Genomic DNA, 15,000 nt, shown 5'->3' with positions numbered 1-15,000 from the left:
TTTACACTCTAGCGACTGCAATTTTGTTTTTCACAGAAAAGGATATGACAAGATGCTTGCATAATCCACATACATATATGTGTCAAATACATGACCGCGAGAGGGTTAAAGTCGATACCATCCTCGTTTAAGATGACATCTGCCAAATCAACAGGCCATTCAAACGGACTTCATCTCCTTTTTCCACCCCGGAAGGTGTCTAGATCCCTGTAGTTTCGAATTCGGCCGTGGATTATACAGCCTATTTCAACTTGCCTGTTGGATTGGTCCTGTACATTGAAGATACATCACTGACTTCCAAGTTGAACTTGCTCCGCTCTACAAAATAGGTAGGAGTAGAAGTTGATGATAGAACTTATTCTAAACGACTGAAGAAGAACCAGATCCAGGTCAGTCCAGCTGTGACCTTGTCTCCTGCAAGTATGGGATGCGAAATGCACAGGAAAGCTGCCTTAGACTGCACAGGCTTCGGTTAGTGTGAAGAAAGTGCTGAATGGTGTTTCTTGAAAAGAAATCACAAACTCGAATTCTGTATCAGAGAAAATGAACGATTCAACACCGTGGTCCATATTCAATTGATCTATGGAACTGTGTTGCAGTTGCAATTACAATTACAGTTGCCATCTTGAATTTTCAACTTGGGAGCATTATTCTAATGAAAACGAAATTTGATCTAGAAACAGTTGTCGCTGGCGGCCATTTTGAATAACGATTACCTACTTACCTACTGATGATGGCTCAGCTTAATAGTTTTCGGAATCCCTTTGACAAGTATAACAAATTATGTGCTTTTTGTCACAGATTTTCAGGGAATTTCGGGCATGCTACTGTTGCTACACCACAAATATATAATCAAGGAAAATTAATCAGTAATAGATCAATAAATCAACGTAGCAATTCAGCAAGACGTAAAATGGCCACCGCTTTAACGATAGGAATACATCCTTTTCCAGATGAATGACGTGGAAGAAGGCGGCCGGACCGTGTTTCCAAGGGCGAGAGTGGGCGTGGAACCGAGAAAAGGAAGTGCTGTGTTCTGGTGGAACCTTCTGCCCAACGGAATGTCGGACTTCAGGACCCTGCATGGAGCGTGCCCCGTCATCAGAGGCACCAAGTGGGGTACGTTGGAAAGGGACTGTGCGAGTTTCGACTAGAATAATGTCTTTTTTTTTTCTTTATCTTTCTATTTCTTTTCTTTTTCTTATCCTTTTTATATGTTTTTTTTCCATTTTCGTCTTTACTTATTGTTATTATTTCCTCTTTCGGCACCCCCCCCCCCTTCTTTCTGTCTCTGTTCACTTATTTTTCATCCCAGACATTAATTGGGATTTGTCTGACGGGGTTGGCGGAGGTCTTCGGTAGAGCAAGGATGATTGTTGTTTATCTTCTTTCATTCTGTGTCTCTCTCAGCAGAGGCCAGAAGTGGGGTAGGTTGGGGAGCTTAAAAGGAGGATTGATAGGAAGCTTTCTCCGTCTGTCTCTATTTATCTCTCTCAGTACACACGCACACGTGCACATACACATATATGCAAACACACATACACATATACATACACACACACATATATGCAAACACACACACACACATATATGAAAACACACACATACACATATACATACATACACATATATACATACATACACATATATACTTTCGCTCTCGCTCTCGCTCTCGCACTCGCACTCGCACTCGCACTCGCACTCGCACTCGCACTCGCGCTCGCACTCGCGCTCGCGCTCGCGCTCGCGCTCGCGCTCGCGCTCGCTCTCTCTCTCTCTCTCTCTCTCTCTCTCTCTCTCTCTCTCTCTCTCTCTCTCTCTCTCTCTCTCTCTCTCTCTCTCTCTCTCTCTCTCTCTCTCTCTCACTCACTCACTCACTCACTCACTCACTCACTTACTCTCCCTCTCTCCATGTACATGCATGTGTGTTTGTGTGTTTGTGTCCGTCTCAACTTTTTTTTTTTTGCGGTATTTTTATCATTATCATTATCTTTCCTCCACTTTTAACAGTGAGCAACAAGTGGATCAAACACCACCCGCAGCTTCACCGACGTCCGTGTCCTGCCATCTGAATGTGGATTCCTGTCTGGCGTGGCCATAAAGTACATGAAAGCTTACATGTATACTTTGTATTCGTGTTATGCAAACGTATATGCTCACATGCTAGCAGTTTTAGTATTATTATTGTTACTGTGATGAGTATTATTGCTAATAGGGCTCTGTAAGTATGAAAGTCCTTCTTCTCTTAGCATATGTGGAAATAACAGCCATTCAGAATAGCAATAAAGGTTCTGTAAATGTGTTTAGGATGTTGGTTCATCTCTCAACTGCAGTACTTTACCATAAACAATTATATATAAATGGGAGTGTGAACACCCTTATTGACAATGAATAAACATATTAGCAGTTAATGATACAAATGTTGCAAGTAAACATCAACATTGTGTATGAAATTATCCCTATGAAAACACCAAAAACAAAAAACAAATAAATAATACTGGTATATTCATCAATTGTTTTTATACATCACAATGTAGCTTCTTCAAAAAGCTATTACCGTTTATCTACTTAAAAAATTATAATCTGAAATTATTCCCAAAAATGTTCTATTTGAAGTAAATTACAATACCTGGATTATATATTCCATGTTTCACCACTAAAATATATACTGTGTTCCCTATTATGCCAAATATAAGGTGAAAATACATATGCAAGTATAAATATAACTTTATTTCTTAATCTGCCTCAGTAATTAACATGATATACAGTCACAGTTCATTTCTTTTCAACAATTGTCTATGTACACCACATAACGCAATGGTCAAAATAAATATTCTTGAAGCTTAAAATCCTTTGGCAGGTTTTATGCAAACTGTAGCTTTTATAAGGTAGAAAAAAGCAACTCACAAGGTATTATGACACAATAACTTTGTATCTCAAGAGTAAATGTATCTTTGGCACATGATCTGCTAAATTATTAGATCTTTATAAAAAGGCATAACCTCTTTGACTATGACTGACAAGATAATCTTACATCATAAAATAATCGTGCAATCCATTCTAAAACATTTTTTATGACAAACAAAAAGAACCATATAGTCAAACTTAACTTACTGAATAATGAAAGGAAATAATCTTGGGCTTAATATTACCATGCTATGCAACATCACAAACAGCATGCAGTCTCTATACAAACCATTTGTTAAACTAATCTCAAAGTTCTGCTGGTTGTTCTGCTGGTTGTTCTGGTGGCTCTAGGTTCTGTCTCTTTCTTTACCCTGGTCCTGGACGAGGTTGGCTTGGTTTTGGCTTCATCTTTGGGAACCCGAGACTTTAACCTCCTGGTTCTTTGTTGTACTGACTCTGTGTTATCATCAAGACTGATTTCCATGTCATCGCTACCTTTCGAAGAATTCTCCATGGAGTTATCCTTGTCTGAGAAAGTAAGAGTTTTGGGTACTGTCGACTCTTTTGCCTTTCTAACTGTCCTCCTCTTCCCTGGTGCTCTTGATGATGGCGACACATGAGCATCCTCACCTTTGTTTTCTATGCCTTTGGAAGGTCTTGAGCCCTTGGGACAGGGGGAGATGGAGAAAGAGTTTGGTACCTTCAAAACCAGTTTTGTTGGGCTATCATCCAAAGCCAGCTGACCTAACTTTGCCTCTACCCCAGCCATATCCTTCTTTCTTTGGGCAGTCCTTCCTTGCCTGGTGTTCTCTCTCTTGGTAACTACCTGTCTCTTGTACACTCTTGAGGGTTTATTACTCTGAGGTGGTGGGGTGGGGGCCCTAGACTGCTTTGTTGAAGTCTCCTGTGTATCTTCATCATCACTGTATATGCTGAAATATTTTCCTTCCTTTGTGAGCGTGCTGGGCAAGCCAAGGGTTTTCTGGCCTATTTTAGTAGCAGACTTAACTGCAGCTTTGGCCTGAGGTCTTGCTGGTGTTTTGTAATCAAATATGTTCTTCTTCTCATCTCCATTTGGGGTTACAGAACTCTCATCAGCAACTTCATCTGTTGGGATAAATACAAAGAATGAACAACTGAATAACTGGCTCAAGTGAACTAATAAGTATTTAAATGAAATGTATAGAGTAAATAAAGTCAATGAATATGAATGAAGGGGACTGAAAAGAAAAAATAAGTTCCCTTGGTTACAATGTTTCATATCTGGAAATGTATCCAATGCCATATGAAGATTACTCAAGTTTACGTCTAATTTTACAGTCAAATACATTTATAATCTACATCTGCTACAAGAATTCCAGTTTGAACTATTATTAGATGTCTAGAAAAAATAAATAAATAGAAATAAATATCTTACCACCACTTTCAACACTGTCTATTTGATGTTCCTGTGTTCCCTTCAAAATCTGGCCTTGTAGTATGATAACAGTGATAAAATGCATGTTTTGATGTAACACCTGTCAACAAAAGAGATATTCAGTCAAACAATGAAAGCAATAATTAAATTAACCCTATTCTAAGCATTATAAAACAATTTGTTATCTTCATACTGCTCCTTGGCTTCACATATGATATAATGGTTAATGATTACAAAGCAAAATTACATTACATGTCCTATAGCACTATTGAAAGGTATAATAGTGAAAAGAGTAAAGAGGGAGGTTGATGTTGATGATTATTTGTGCTACATATCATAAGTCATATAGCAGTCCAGGAAAGTGTGGGATTTTGCAAGGATGTCCAGAGGGTAAGGTAGGGATTAGCAAAGTGAGAAAGGGGCATTATGGGCAATTAGATCACAGTTTAAGGAGAAATGTCGGGAGGGAGAGAATCCGGGGAAGGGGTCTGTTGTGACAAAGGATCACATGTATCCTGGGGGAAGTGGAAGGGATAATGATATAGCTGAAGCAGGGGGGAATGGGATGTGTTGGGAGGGAGTGGGAGGAAGAGGTGTAGAGGGAACAAGAGATATAAAGCAGGCTTCAGACTTCACTTAATCTGAGATGATAATCCCAGTTAAAAAAAAAAAAAAAAAAAAAAATCTTGTTAATTAATAATACAACCAAATCTAGCAAGAAATTCAAGCAGTATACTGTATACATGCATATACAAAAAATCAAGCATTCAAAACCACTTACATGTGAATCTAGTGATCTAATAATTTTGAGAGCTTTCATATTGACCAGCAGAGCCTGGTCCCATTTCTTCTCCAGTGCAAGGCTCTCTGCCTGGTGGTGCATAGACTGAAGATACACCTGGCAAAATAAAATCTGATTAATAAAAAGCTAAATATTAGTATTTCTTGGAAGTCAATATTATAAGAAAGCATGGATGTCCAAAGGTCTTCTCAGACAAAGTACCAAAATGCATTTCTTAAATGTTTGTTGAGATTCCAGTGCATTAATGTGAACATATTGATCTGAGAATACCTTTGGATCCACAAGCCCTCATATGAACTTCATATGCCTGACCTATAAAAGATAAAATGGGTAAAATCAAATATTCCACTATTAATATTATGACATGCACAGCTTTAAGCTCCCTAATTACAATTTATAGGAGACCTTTATACACTATAATATAACCAATATGCTAGCACTTACTAGATTCAACCTTGACTGAAGAAAAGTGGCAAATGAGGTACTTTTCTTGTTTCTGGCACATATAATTGACATCAGATAATTGGTGAGAAAAGCAGCTTTTTCAGCGATACCGTCATACATTTCCATGGCCTGTAACACAATTACACATTCAAGAGTTAACCATAAGCCATATATTTATATTCTATATGAGGACATAAAACAAAAATTATAATAATATCAAAACTTTTTTTCTGTAATAAAAATCTGCTGTTAAAGTTTTTAAAACATTAACATACATGTTCTTCAGAGAAAAGGCATGACAAATGTTTCTGCACTTATAATATATTTCCTACTAATAAGAGTTGTACATAAATTAGTGTGTATCTATTTATCTTTTGTTTCATTATATGCAAACTTTAAAACTGATGGAATTACAAAATAAAGCATCATTTCAATGACAATATACAGCATTAAAATATAGGACTTCAATGAAACTGTGAAAACAGTAGGGAATAAATATTTGATTATATCTGTATCTATTTATCACTCACTTAATGTCCATAATGTATTACGGTGTTATGAGAACTAGACATTATAAAAATACAGTGTCACATGGCATAAATGGATGACACTGGACATACATACAGATGGATGTTAAATGGGGGATAACACATCCACAACTCCCCTTCCACTCAAACCCTTACTCTTACTCTCACTCTCACACATACTTTTTTACTTTCACACACACACACAAATATACACACACTTTCTCTTTGAGACTGAAATTTTGCTTACCCTCCTGAAGCACGTTTGTGCTGCTAGGTGATGTCCGTTATGGGCATGAACAAGAGCCAGGATTATTGCTGTGGAGATGTGAAGTTCCTGCAGAGCTGGAGTAGAGCACATGACACACTTCACTTGTCCATCTGGGCAGGTCTCCACTCGTACCAGAGTAACATCTTCCCGATACCCTAGTGAAGGGGACACTTGCTGCCGTGGGTGTGCCAGTTCACCTATGCGCTCCTCAGCTCCCACCACAACCAGGCCTGGGTTGCTGTGGAAAGCCTTCAAGTCGTACTCTGGAGCTGCGCTGCAATCTCGCATCTTCTCCTCATTGTCAATTTCAATCTCGGAAAGAACCTGACAAGACAGCTTGCCCTCACATGCTTTGGTATTCATGGTGACATGCTTGGCTACTTTGGCATCCTTTGGTAGGTATTCATGAGCATGGGTAGGGTGGGCAATGAGTAAGGCCAGCAAACTGTCAACCTTAACTCGACAGTCGTCTAGCTGGTCACACAGCAAATCCACTCTAGCAAGCAGCTCCAGCAGCTCTCCCGTCCTATGCAAAGGAAAACATTGTTAAAATACGGACTTACATAATCTGGAAGATTAAATGAATTTTTGTATGATAGAATTTTCTAAAAACTTCTGAAAGTTCTGGCAAAATCAAAGCTAATGGTCCAAAACACATTTCTCAGTACACACCAAGTTTATCTTAGAAGTGTAGTTGTTTTCCAGATAGTAATTTATTGCTTTATTGATTATTAGGCACATCATTGCCTAATTAGCATCATTACCTAACTGGCATTTCAGATATCATACTGAACTGCTCAGCTTCAGAATATTTTAGCCAATCAGCTGTTGGGATACCTCAAATGCCTGCCATTGGGACTTCAATATGTACTGTCATTAAAAAAATATATTATCTGATAAAATATCCAAATCATTCATTTTGGAGCAGTTTTCATGAATCTTGCAAACATAAATTATACTTCATAAAAGAAAAACATTTTCTAAATTAAGAAAATAAATGCATGATCTGTACCTCAGTGGAAGAGCTAATTCTTGCGCGATTTTGAGAGGTTGCTTGAGGTATGCTCGTGCTTGGCGGGGCTGAGCTGACATCAGGCACTGGTTGCCAAACCATAGTGTTGTTGTCAAATGTAGCCAAGCTACTCGATGTCGCCAGCAGATTATATCTGTGGTGTATTGTTAAATGATCATGGCTGTTCATATATATTCAAAATTAAAAAACAAAGAAAAGCATTTTTTTTTTTTATCTCCTAATCCTTATATACAACTTTGCAGAACATAAACCATAAAGGAGAAATAATGCATGCAACTAACCATTACTAGATGATGTTGCATATGACTCTACAAGAGCATTCGCCTCACGGCATGCCAAGAGAGCTAGTGATATGCTTGGCTGGGAAGGCTTCTTAGCCTCCTCCAGGACCCAGTGTGGTAGTCCTGCATACATGGAGCCCACAAAGTGTACTATAGTCTGAGCTTCAGTGGCCCTGACTGTCCGCTTATCCATCACATCACTCTCAAGTGCTTCAGACATATACAAGACTCCTTCACTATACTGGAAAAATAAATCAAAATATGATTTTGCTACTTAGTACCAGTGCACTATTTTTGTTGTCCTTGCATTTACAGTTGTCTCATATCTTTCTTCTTACTTATACTTTTTCATACCAAAAGTAAAAACTTAAAACAATTAATAACAATTCAAAATTTCAACTAAACTCTACTCATAAACCCTTCCAAGTCACTATAGAATCCATACCTGACCCAGCTTGAGATGGTAGTAGGCAAGTGCTGTGATAGCAATCAAGGTCACATATACTAAGGATGGATCCTGGTTACTGCTAGCCTGGCATGCAGTGATGGCCTCCTTGGCTTCTTTTACTAGTTCTTTTGGCACTAACTCAGGCACCACAAGTAACAACTCTGTTATACCTGGAAAGCAACAATTATTGTTATATGGGAGTGTGTACTAATCATGGAAAAAAACTGCGCCAATTGCAAGAAAAGAAGGACTGATTCATATCATGATTTTTCATATCTTCACTGATGGAGTGGAGAATTTTTACATATCTATTAACCTTACTTACATTTTGGCACTTACCATGTACTGATTTCTCTGATATATTAATTAAAAAAAATTCTAGAATTTAAAAAAAAAAAAATTGATGCTAATTCTGAAACTAATGATTACTCTCCATAACATAGCTTCTTCTTTTTCTAACAAAATACAACTGGAAAGAATTGGTCCAAGCACAAGAAACAATACCCCTCAAGGTAGTTCAAAGATACATGCAATCCAATGTGAAGTAACATACTTGTTTACATAATGTTTCAAGTCACACCTACTGAACAATGATGATCAACTTAAACATGTAAATTCTATTCTCTCAACATACTGAGGCAGTAATTTAAGATCAGATATAGAGCTTAGAAGCTGGAGGATTTCAAAAGTCCTGAAACCAAAGCTAGCCTTGAAAAATAATGAAACCAAACTCAAGGCAGAAGCCAGGTAAATGTTTAAAAAGACAAAAGCAAAAGCTATGTGAACTTTACAAAGTCAATAATCAGCTTTATGTCACATTATCCCAGTTGTAAACAACCAGTAAGAAAATCCTGACTCCAAACATAATGTGCCTTTGCAAATGAGTGTGTAATTAATACCTTGCACCTTTTAAGAGCCAACTTTTATGAGGCACCATACAAATTCTAACAAGGAGGGAGTTCTTACCTAGGAACAAATAGGTACAATACATACATTATCTCTAATGTACAAAGTATGGTACTGTGAAATATCTGATACCTTACTGAACTGAAATGGATACAAGTCGTAAAAATATGGCTCCAAATCTGACGGCCTTGTTAATTTGAAGCCAAAGCCAAAGCCATAAGTGAAAATACAAGGCTGCAATTTATCTTAATGATAATGATCACAGGTACAGATTATATTTTCAGTAAATTGTATATTCCTTGCAAGCTGTAACACTAATATGTACAATAAGCATCCCAAATAAGTCTAGGAGAAGATGTGTTACAAGTGTTACCACTGAGAGGTTTCTATGTCATACCTCTTAAAAAGTTCAGTTCATGTTATAAAACGAGAATGTATATGCTTAATTTTGCTTCATTTATTCAGCTATATTATAATTTCATAGGGTTGTATTTTATATAATATAATAAAATATTTCAGAAAATGAAGGAAAAGGGTAAACAGGTGAGAGGGGTTGGACTAGTTTCTAATCATTGGTGTCTAAGCACTTGTGTAGCCATCTATGTGTAAATACAATTAATAAGTCAAACTCACAATGCACATGTAATCTTTGGGTTTAGTTATTCTGAATTCAATTTTAAGTTGTTTAGTTATTCTGAATTCAATTTTAAGTTGTTTAGTTTTTATATGAATGCAGAATTTGTTTCCTTTTGATTAATTAATATTAATAAATTTACTGTCATAAACCATAATTTTAATTTAATGGGAAACTGTCTGTATTATCTATGATGCCATTATCAAAATTCAATACATCCTATTAAGTAGTTCAATTTATACAGTATATGAATGCCAAATATATATGTAATGTCAGGATTAATCTTTCTATCATTATTTTTTTCTTTTAAGGTAAATCGCTTGTGTTATGTAAGACTGAGAGACTTCTTAAGCCTTTACTTCAAGTTCATTTGTTTTTACAACATTTCTGTTAAATACTCTTTTCATTTTACATATCATAAGTGGAAACAAAAGTAATTTTTCCTACATGAATGAGGACTGCTTGCTATTATAGTAATAATAATGTTTAACCCTCATTGCTTCCCATCCAGTTTTAGATGACTGAAAATCATGGAAAATCCAAGGACCCCAGGACCCAGGGACCCCAGCATTGGGACTGATTTTCTACCAAAATCTTAGGATAAGAAAATGACTCAAAAAGCAATACCCAGTCACAATTTGATACCCTGTTTATGACATTAAGCCACAAACATCAAATAGGGTACCATTAACAATTCCGATTTTAATGTGAAAACGATAACCAAACCTGTAATACAGATTATATCAAGAAATAAAAATGGTGATAAAAAAAATCAATCTATTACCTCTCAGGAGAAATGTTGGTGAGGAGTTCTTTCGTGCCACAGTAACAAGGGTTGTCCAGGCTCGAACAGTGGGTGTGATAAAGCCACTCAGTTGATACACATATCCCACAGAAGCAAGGCAAGAACACACAGCTGGTACATCCTCCAATGCTACAGCCTAAAAAAGTAATGAACATTCTTAAATCTCTTTAGGTACTTCTTTCCCCTTAATCAACAAGTAACAACAGCTATTTCTTGAAGATGCATTCTTCTAAACCACACACTCACATGAAAAAGAAAATATGCATGAAAGTCTGGAGGATCATAATCTTGAATTCCAAATACCTTCAAAGAGAGTTCCTCCCATATCCTGAGTGCAGAGTGCAGGGGAGCAAAGGAGGCTTCCTGAGAGTATAAGGTCAAGCAGGTGGGGGCCGGGCGGACATCACAAGCATCGTTGACCTGCTCTTCTTCCCCAAGGTCAGTTGCTTGGACTGTCAGGGATGAAGGCTTTTCAGACTCCTTCACTTCTTCCTATAAATGAGAACCTGATGGTATAGTGGTTGTAAAACGGATGCAAGTTGCTGGTTACCAATTGCCAGTTTCTATATCAACACCTTTTTATAAAGAGGATTTCCCTTCATTTTTATAATCAGATTTGGTTGTGGTGTCATTATAAATCACTACATAATTCAAATCTTAGTGTTCCAAATAAAATCATACCTTAAACTTTGTACATCAAATATATACCATACAAACCACATACTCTATATTCTTGTATGCGGAGTATCTATGAATATGCTTGATATGATGAGATTAAGTAATTATTTTCAGTAAGGAATATTGCAAGTTTCATAATACTATTCTTTTTGGCAGATATCAAATCCAAACCAGTAAAATATGAAAATGAAGATAAAGCCCATCTGTACAAATAATTTTCCTCTCCCACTTAAGCCTCTCTTGAATATATGCAACTCACTTTCCAGCATCCTTGGATTTATGGTTGTACTGGATTATCTGATTTACAAACCATATAACATAATGCTAATTATGCACCATCAGTATACCTAAAGCATCACTGATTGTGAGAATCATAAATCATGCAAATTAGAATTGTGAAATAAAGGAATAAGTAAACAAATATATAAAGAAATAAACAAAATAATATTAAACACCATTTGTTATTGTCAGTGAGCTAATCTGATAATCACAGAAAATCTAAGCAATTCCTGATAATTCTCTTCACATTAAACAGGTGACATACCATCACCTGAATTTTTTTTGTACATCTCTAAATTTACCTTTTCCAAAGTAAGATTTTTGGGGGGTAATTTAGGGGTAACCAGTACTGTAAAGTGTCAACTTACAGCTGCAGTTTCTTGGATCCGCTGAAGGTTGCAAAGGTAGAGCCAGAAGTTTGCTAGGGCTTCCAGCTCTGCCAGTCTGCTGCTGTACCTGTTGTTATTCTATGAAAAGAAAATAATAGTATTTCATTATCAAAGCACATATGTCAGTGAACCTCGTTCATCATATTCATAATACAGATGAGACATAGGTATAAAAAGAAAAAAAAATAATAATAATAATTTCTTTTTTGAACAATTCATCTTCCCCTATATTTTGGCAATCCTTTTATGTTAAAATATATTGGTTCCTAAAACAAGCATCTACATCTTTACGTCTTGCCAACAAGATCCCCTCACAGCAAGTCAAAACTTTCAATCTGGAAACTGACCTTAGTCTCCTGAACCAGAGCAATGGCTTTCTTGACCAAGTCTACAGCTTCACTATTGGATCCTGCAAGCTCAGGTTGAACCCAGAGCACTTCCACTATCACCAGGAGCCCATAGACCTTAGCCTCCAGAGTGTCTTCCATACCCCTGCACTCCTCCACCAAGACTCTTCCACAGGAGAGTTGGTCGTCCGCTGTGTTCTGGCTGGGGAAGGCAGGAAGAGTCGGATAATAAGTAGTGCAACCTCTCAGTGAGAAAAGGAGGAACACAAATATCCTTTGAAAAGATGTTTTTCATTTCTGTTCTAGCATTTTTTTTCTTTGCTTTTGTGTTTGATTTCTAATGTCTATAAGAGTATAAAAAAAAAACTAAAGTTCACCAATTAACCCAAATCTGACGGGCATGGCATGTGTGTACATGCCATGCCTACTGATTGTTTTTACGCATAGATGGCTACACTTGTACAAAGTCACTAGTGAGTCAATTTGAGTACTGCCTGTCTCACCTGTTTATCCCTTCCCTTGTTTTTCGAAAATATTTTACGTTATCTTATACGTTTGTGGCTCAGCACTCCGAGAGCCATCTATGTGCAGAGACATTTCACAAAAATATTAAAAATGAGCACAGCATTTTCCTGGCAGCATTGAGTTGAAATCTAACAAAATTTGAAACCTTTTTTTCATAAAACAAAAGTACACCAAATTTACCTTTGTTTTTTGTAACTCTCAATTTCATATTTAAGGGCTTCAATTTTATTAAAGTTGGCTCCTTCTGTTTCTTGAAACTTTCTTCTTGCTTCACCCACTACATCACATACTGTTAATCCCTGTTGCAAACATTAAAACAGGAAGTCATTAAAGAGTTCAATCATTCTTTGATGAGTAATTTGAGTTTCAAAAAAAAAATAATAATAATTGACTAATTAAAAGATATTTCATAACTGTACAATTTCCACAAGTGGGGGAAAATATCTGAAATTCAAACCTTCAACTTTTTATTGCCCGTTCTCTCTGCATCCCGTTTACACTTGACCCACATGTTAACAAGGTCTGTTGTGGTCAAGTGTTTTCTGAGCAAGCCTCTTCCTGCAGCTACAGCAGCATCCCAGTGACAGCCACTATACCTCAGTGCATCACTCCATAACACCAGCTTCTTATGGAGTGAGGTAGCAACTGTCTTCTGTTAGAAAAAATAATTAAAGACAGGTTATATATGGTATGTGGAACTTGAATATAGTATGCTATACCAAGAGTATATTATCCTTTGACAAAGATTTTATATATCTGAAGTCACCTTGGTATCTTCAGCAGAAATCAAACTTATTTATCATGGTACTTTAATTCTGTAAGAAACTTACTTTTTGATCATCTGATGCCATACTGTAATACATATCAAGCATGTCAACAGAGGTTTCAAGAAACTTTTCTGCTATATTGTATATGGTTCCCTTAAATGCCAAAACTCCCAAATTTCCAGCATTGACACCTGAAAATTAAAACTTGATCAGTAACAGTGGTGAAGTTTATAACAATATGTTTATTTTCATCCATCGGAATGTGCAAGTAGATAGGCCTAAGCTCTAAACTTGAAACATTTCAAGCAACACTAACCGACATTATAAATCTGCCATATAGCATCTGGCTTCTTGGCACAGTTGGCAGAGATGAAGGAATTGGCCCTGTTGACCCAGGGAAGAGCTTGCTTCAGGACAGCTTTCTGGTCAGTGGAATTCTTCTGGAGATCAACATAAAAACCCAACTGCTGACACAGGACTGTAGCTACCTGAGGACAAGAATGGTTTGGCATTACAATTAAATGCTCTAAATTACAGGTAACACAATTTTTCTCATCTCTGTTTTTTAAATTGATGTCTAACTGCAATATGATTGAGTGGACAAAGCTTCACATCAATTCACATTCAACTGCATGTTTAATTAATCTGAATACATCACAGTAATATCATCTTGTGCATCCAACTGTATTTTAAGCTTCCATTTTGCGTAATATCAAAGTGTATGGTTTTATAACTATTCTTACTGTATGATTTCCTTACCTTCTTCACATTTTCATCAGTCAGTGGTGTATTACACCTACTAAGAAGAGTTTCCACAAGTCTGTCTAATAGCTGCATACTGACCATATACTGTTAATAGGAGATAAAATGATTAGGACTGAGTTACATCATTAAAAGAAAATATATGGGCATATGATTAACAACAAATATTTCTTTTATCTAATATCCATTATTATTTCAGTAATTGGACAAAAAAATACATCTTTGTAAACAATAGCATATCCCAATTGAGTAAATTTATAAAGAGTTAATTACAAATGAAAAAGGTAGACCTTGCATTATACACCAGATCTAATATTGGTCACTACAATCTTTTATAAGATATGTACAAAGTGCCACTATCAATTGTGACAAAAAATAACAAACTACTGAAAACATTACCCAAATCTCAGATTTCACCAAAATTAATGCAAAACATTAATTAAACACAGAATGGAAGGGAAAAAAAAACATACAACATGAAGACAATTTCAGTATCCTTACCGTGACATCTCTACCCCGCTGTTGTTCAAACATGGCAGTAATGCAGAGCAGACTGAGGAGCAAGATCATGTTTGGCACTGCAGAAGACGACACAACACTGCATGACTGGAGGAACTTCAACATCATGTCCTCACTGCGCTTTCCCAGTTTTATAGCCATTGCCAATTCTATCAGCTTCAAGCCTACTTTGAGTGCCATGACAGTCTGCTGGTCACAGCTATGCTCAAGAACAGCTACAAGAGGACCTGCGATACCACTGAAGTCTGCACATTTATTCAGC

General features: G+C 36.7%; 2 protein-coding genes across 5 annotated transcripts in view; one reads left to right on the top strand and one right to left on the bottom strand.

Moving 5' to 3' along the window:
* The window catches only part of LOC125032967 (prolyl 4-hydroxylase subunit alpha-1-like), an 8,933-nt gene extending 6,424 nt beyond the window's left edge, over positions 1-2,509 (top strand). For both annotated transcript variants that reach the window (XM_047624383.1, XM_047624382.1), the window contains 2 exons: positions 954-1,119; positions 2,011-2,509. In XM_047624383.1, coding sequence (XP_047480339.1) covers positions 954-1,119; positions 2,011-2,072 — 228 coding nt within the window. In that variant the 3' untranslated portion in view covers positions 2,073-2,509. The remainder of the gene's footprint in view (positions 1-953; positions 1,120-2,010) is intronic.
* A 206-nt stretch (positions 2,510-2,715) lies between these two features.
* The window catches only part of LOC125032966, a 17,378-nt gene continuing 5,093 nt past the window's right edge, over positions 2,716-15,000 (bottom strand). For all 3 annotated transcript variants that reach the window (XM_047624379.1, XM_047624381.1, XM_047624380.1), the window contains 18 exons: positions 14,721-15,000; positions 14,217-14,306; positions 13,774-13,945; positions 13,521-13,648; positions 13,148-13,342; positions 12,871-12,989; positions 12,166-12,367; positions 11,798-11,896; positions 10,776-10,964; positions 10,452-10,608; positions 8,125-8,297; positions 7,680-7,920; positions 7,378-7,531; positions 6,345-6,891; positions 5,571-5,699; positions 5,106-5,222; positions 4,325-4,424; positions 2,716-4,014 (listed from right to left, as the gene is read on the bottom strand). The exon at positions 14,721-15,000 is cut by the window's right edge and continues 404 nt beyond it. In XM_047624379.1, the coding sequence (XP_047480335.1) occupies positions 3,203-4,014; positions 4,325-4,424; positions 5,106-5,222; positions 5,571-5,699; positions 6,345-6,891; positions 7,378-7,531; positions 7,680-7,920; positions 8,125-8,297; positions 10,452-10,608; positions 10,776-10,964; positions 11,798-11,896; positions 12,166-12,367; positions 12,871-12,989; positions 13,148-13,342; positions 13,521-13,648; positions 13,774-13,945; positions 14,217-14,306; positions 14,721-15,000 (3,904 nt within the window). In that variant the 3' untranslated portion in view covers positions 2,716-3,202. The remainder of the gene's footprint in view (positions 4,015-4,324; positions 4,425-5,105; positions 5,223-5,570; positions 5,700-6,344; positions 6,892-7,377; positions 7,532-7,679; positions 7,921-8,124; positions 8,298-10,451; positions 10,609-10,775; positions 10,965-11,797; positions 11,897-12,165; positions 12,368-12,870; positions 12,990-13,147; positions 13,343-13,520; positions 13,649-13,773; positions 13,946-14,216; positions 14,307-14,720) is intronic.

This window comes from Penaeus chinensis, chromosome 15, assembly GCF_019202785.1.
Source record: "Penaeus chinensis breed Huanghai No. 1 chromosome 15, ASM1920278v2, whole genome shotgun sequence".
Classification (NCBI taxonomy): Eukaryota; Metazoa; Arthropoda; class Malacostraca; order Decapoda; family Penaeidae; genus Penaeus; species Penaeus chinensis.
The sequence above is the reverse complement of the archived record's forward strand: the minus strand, read 5'-3'. Positions and strand labels throughout refer to the sequence as shown.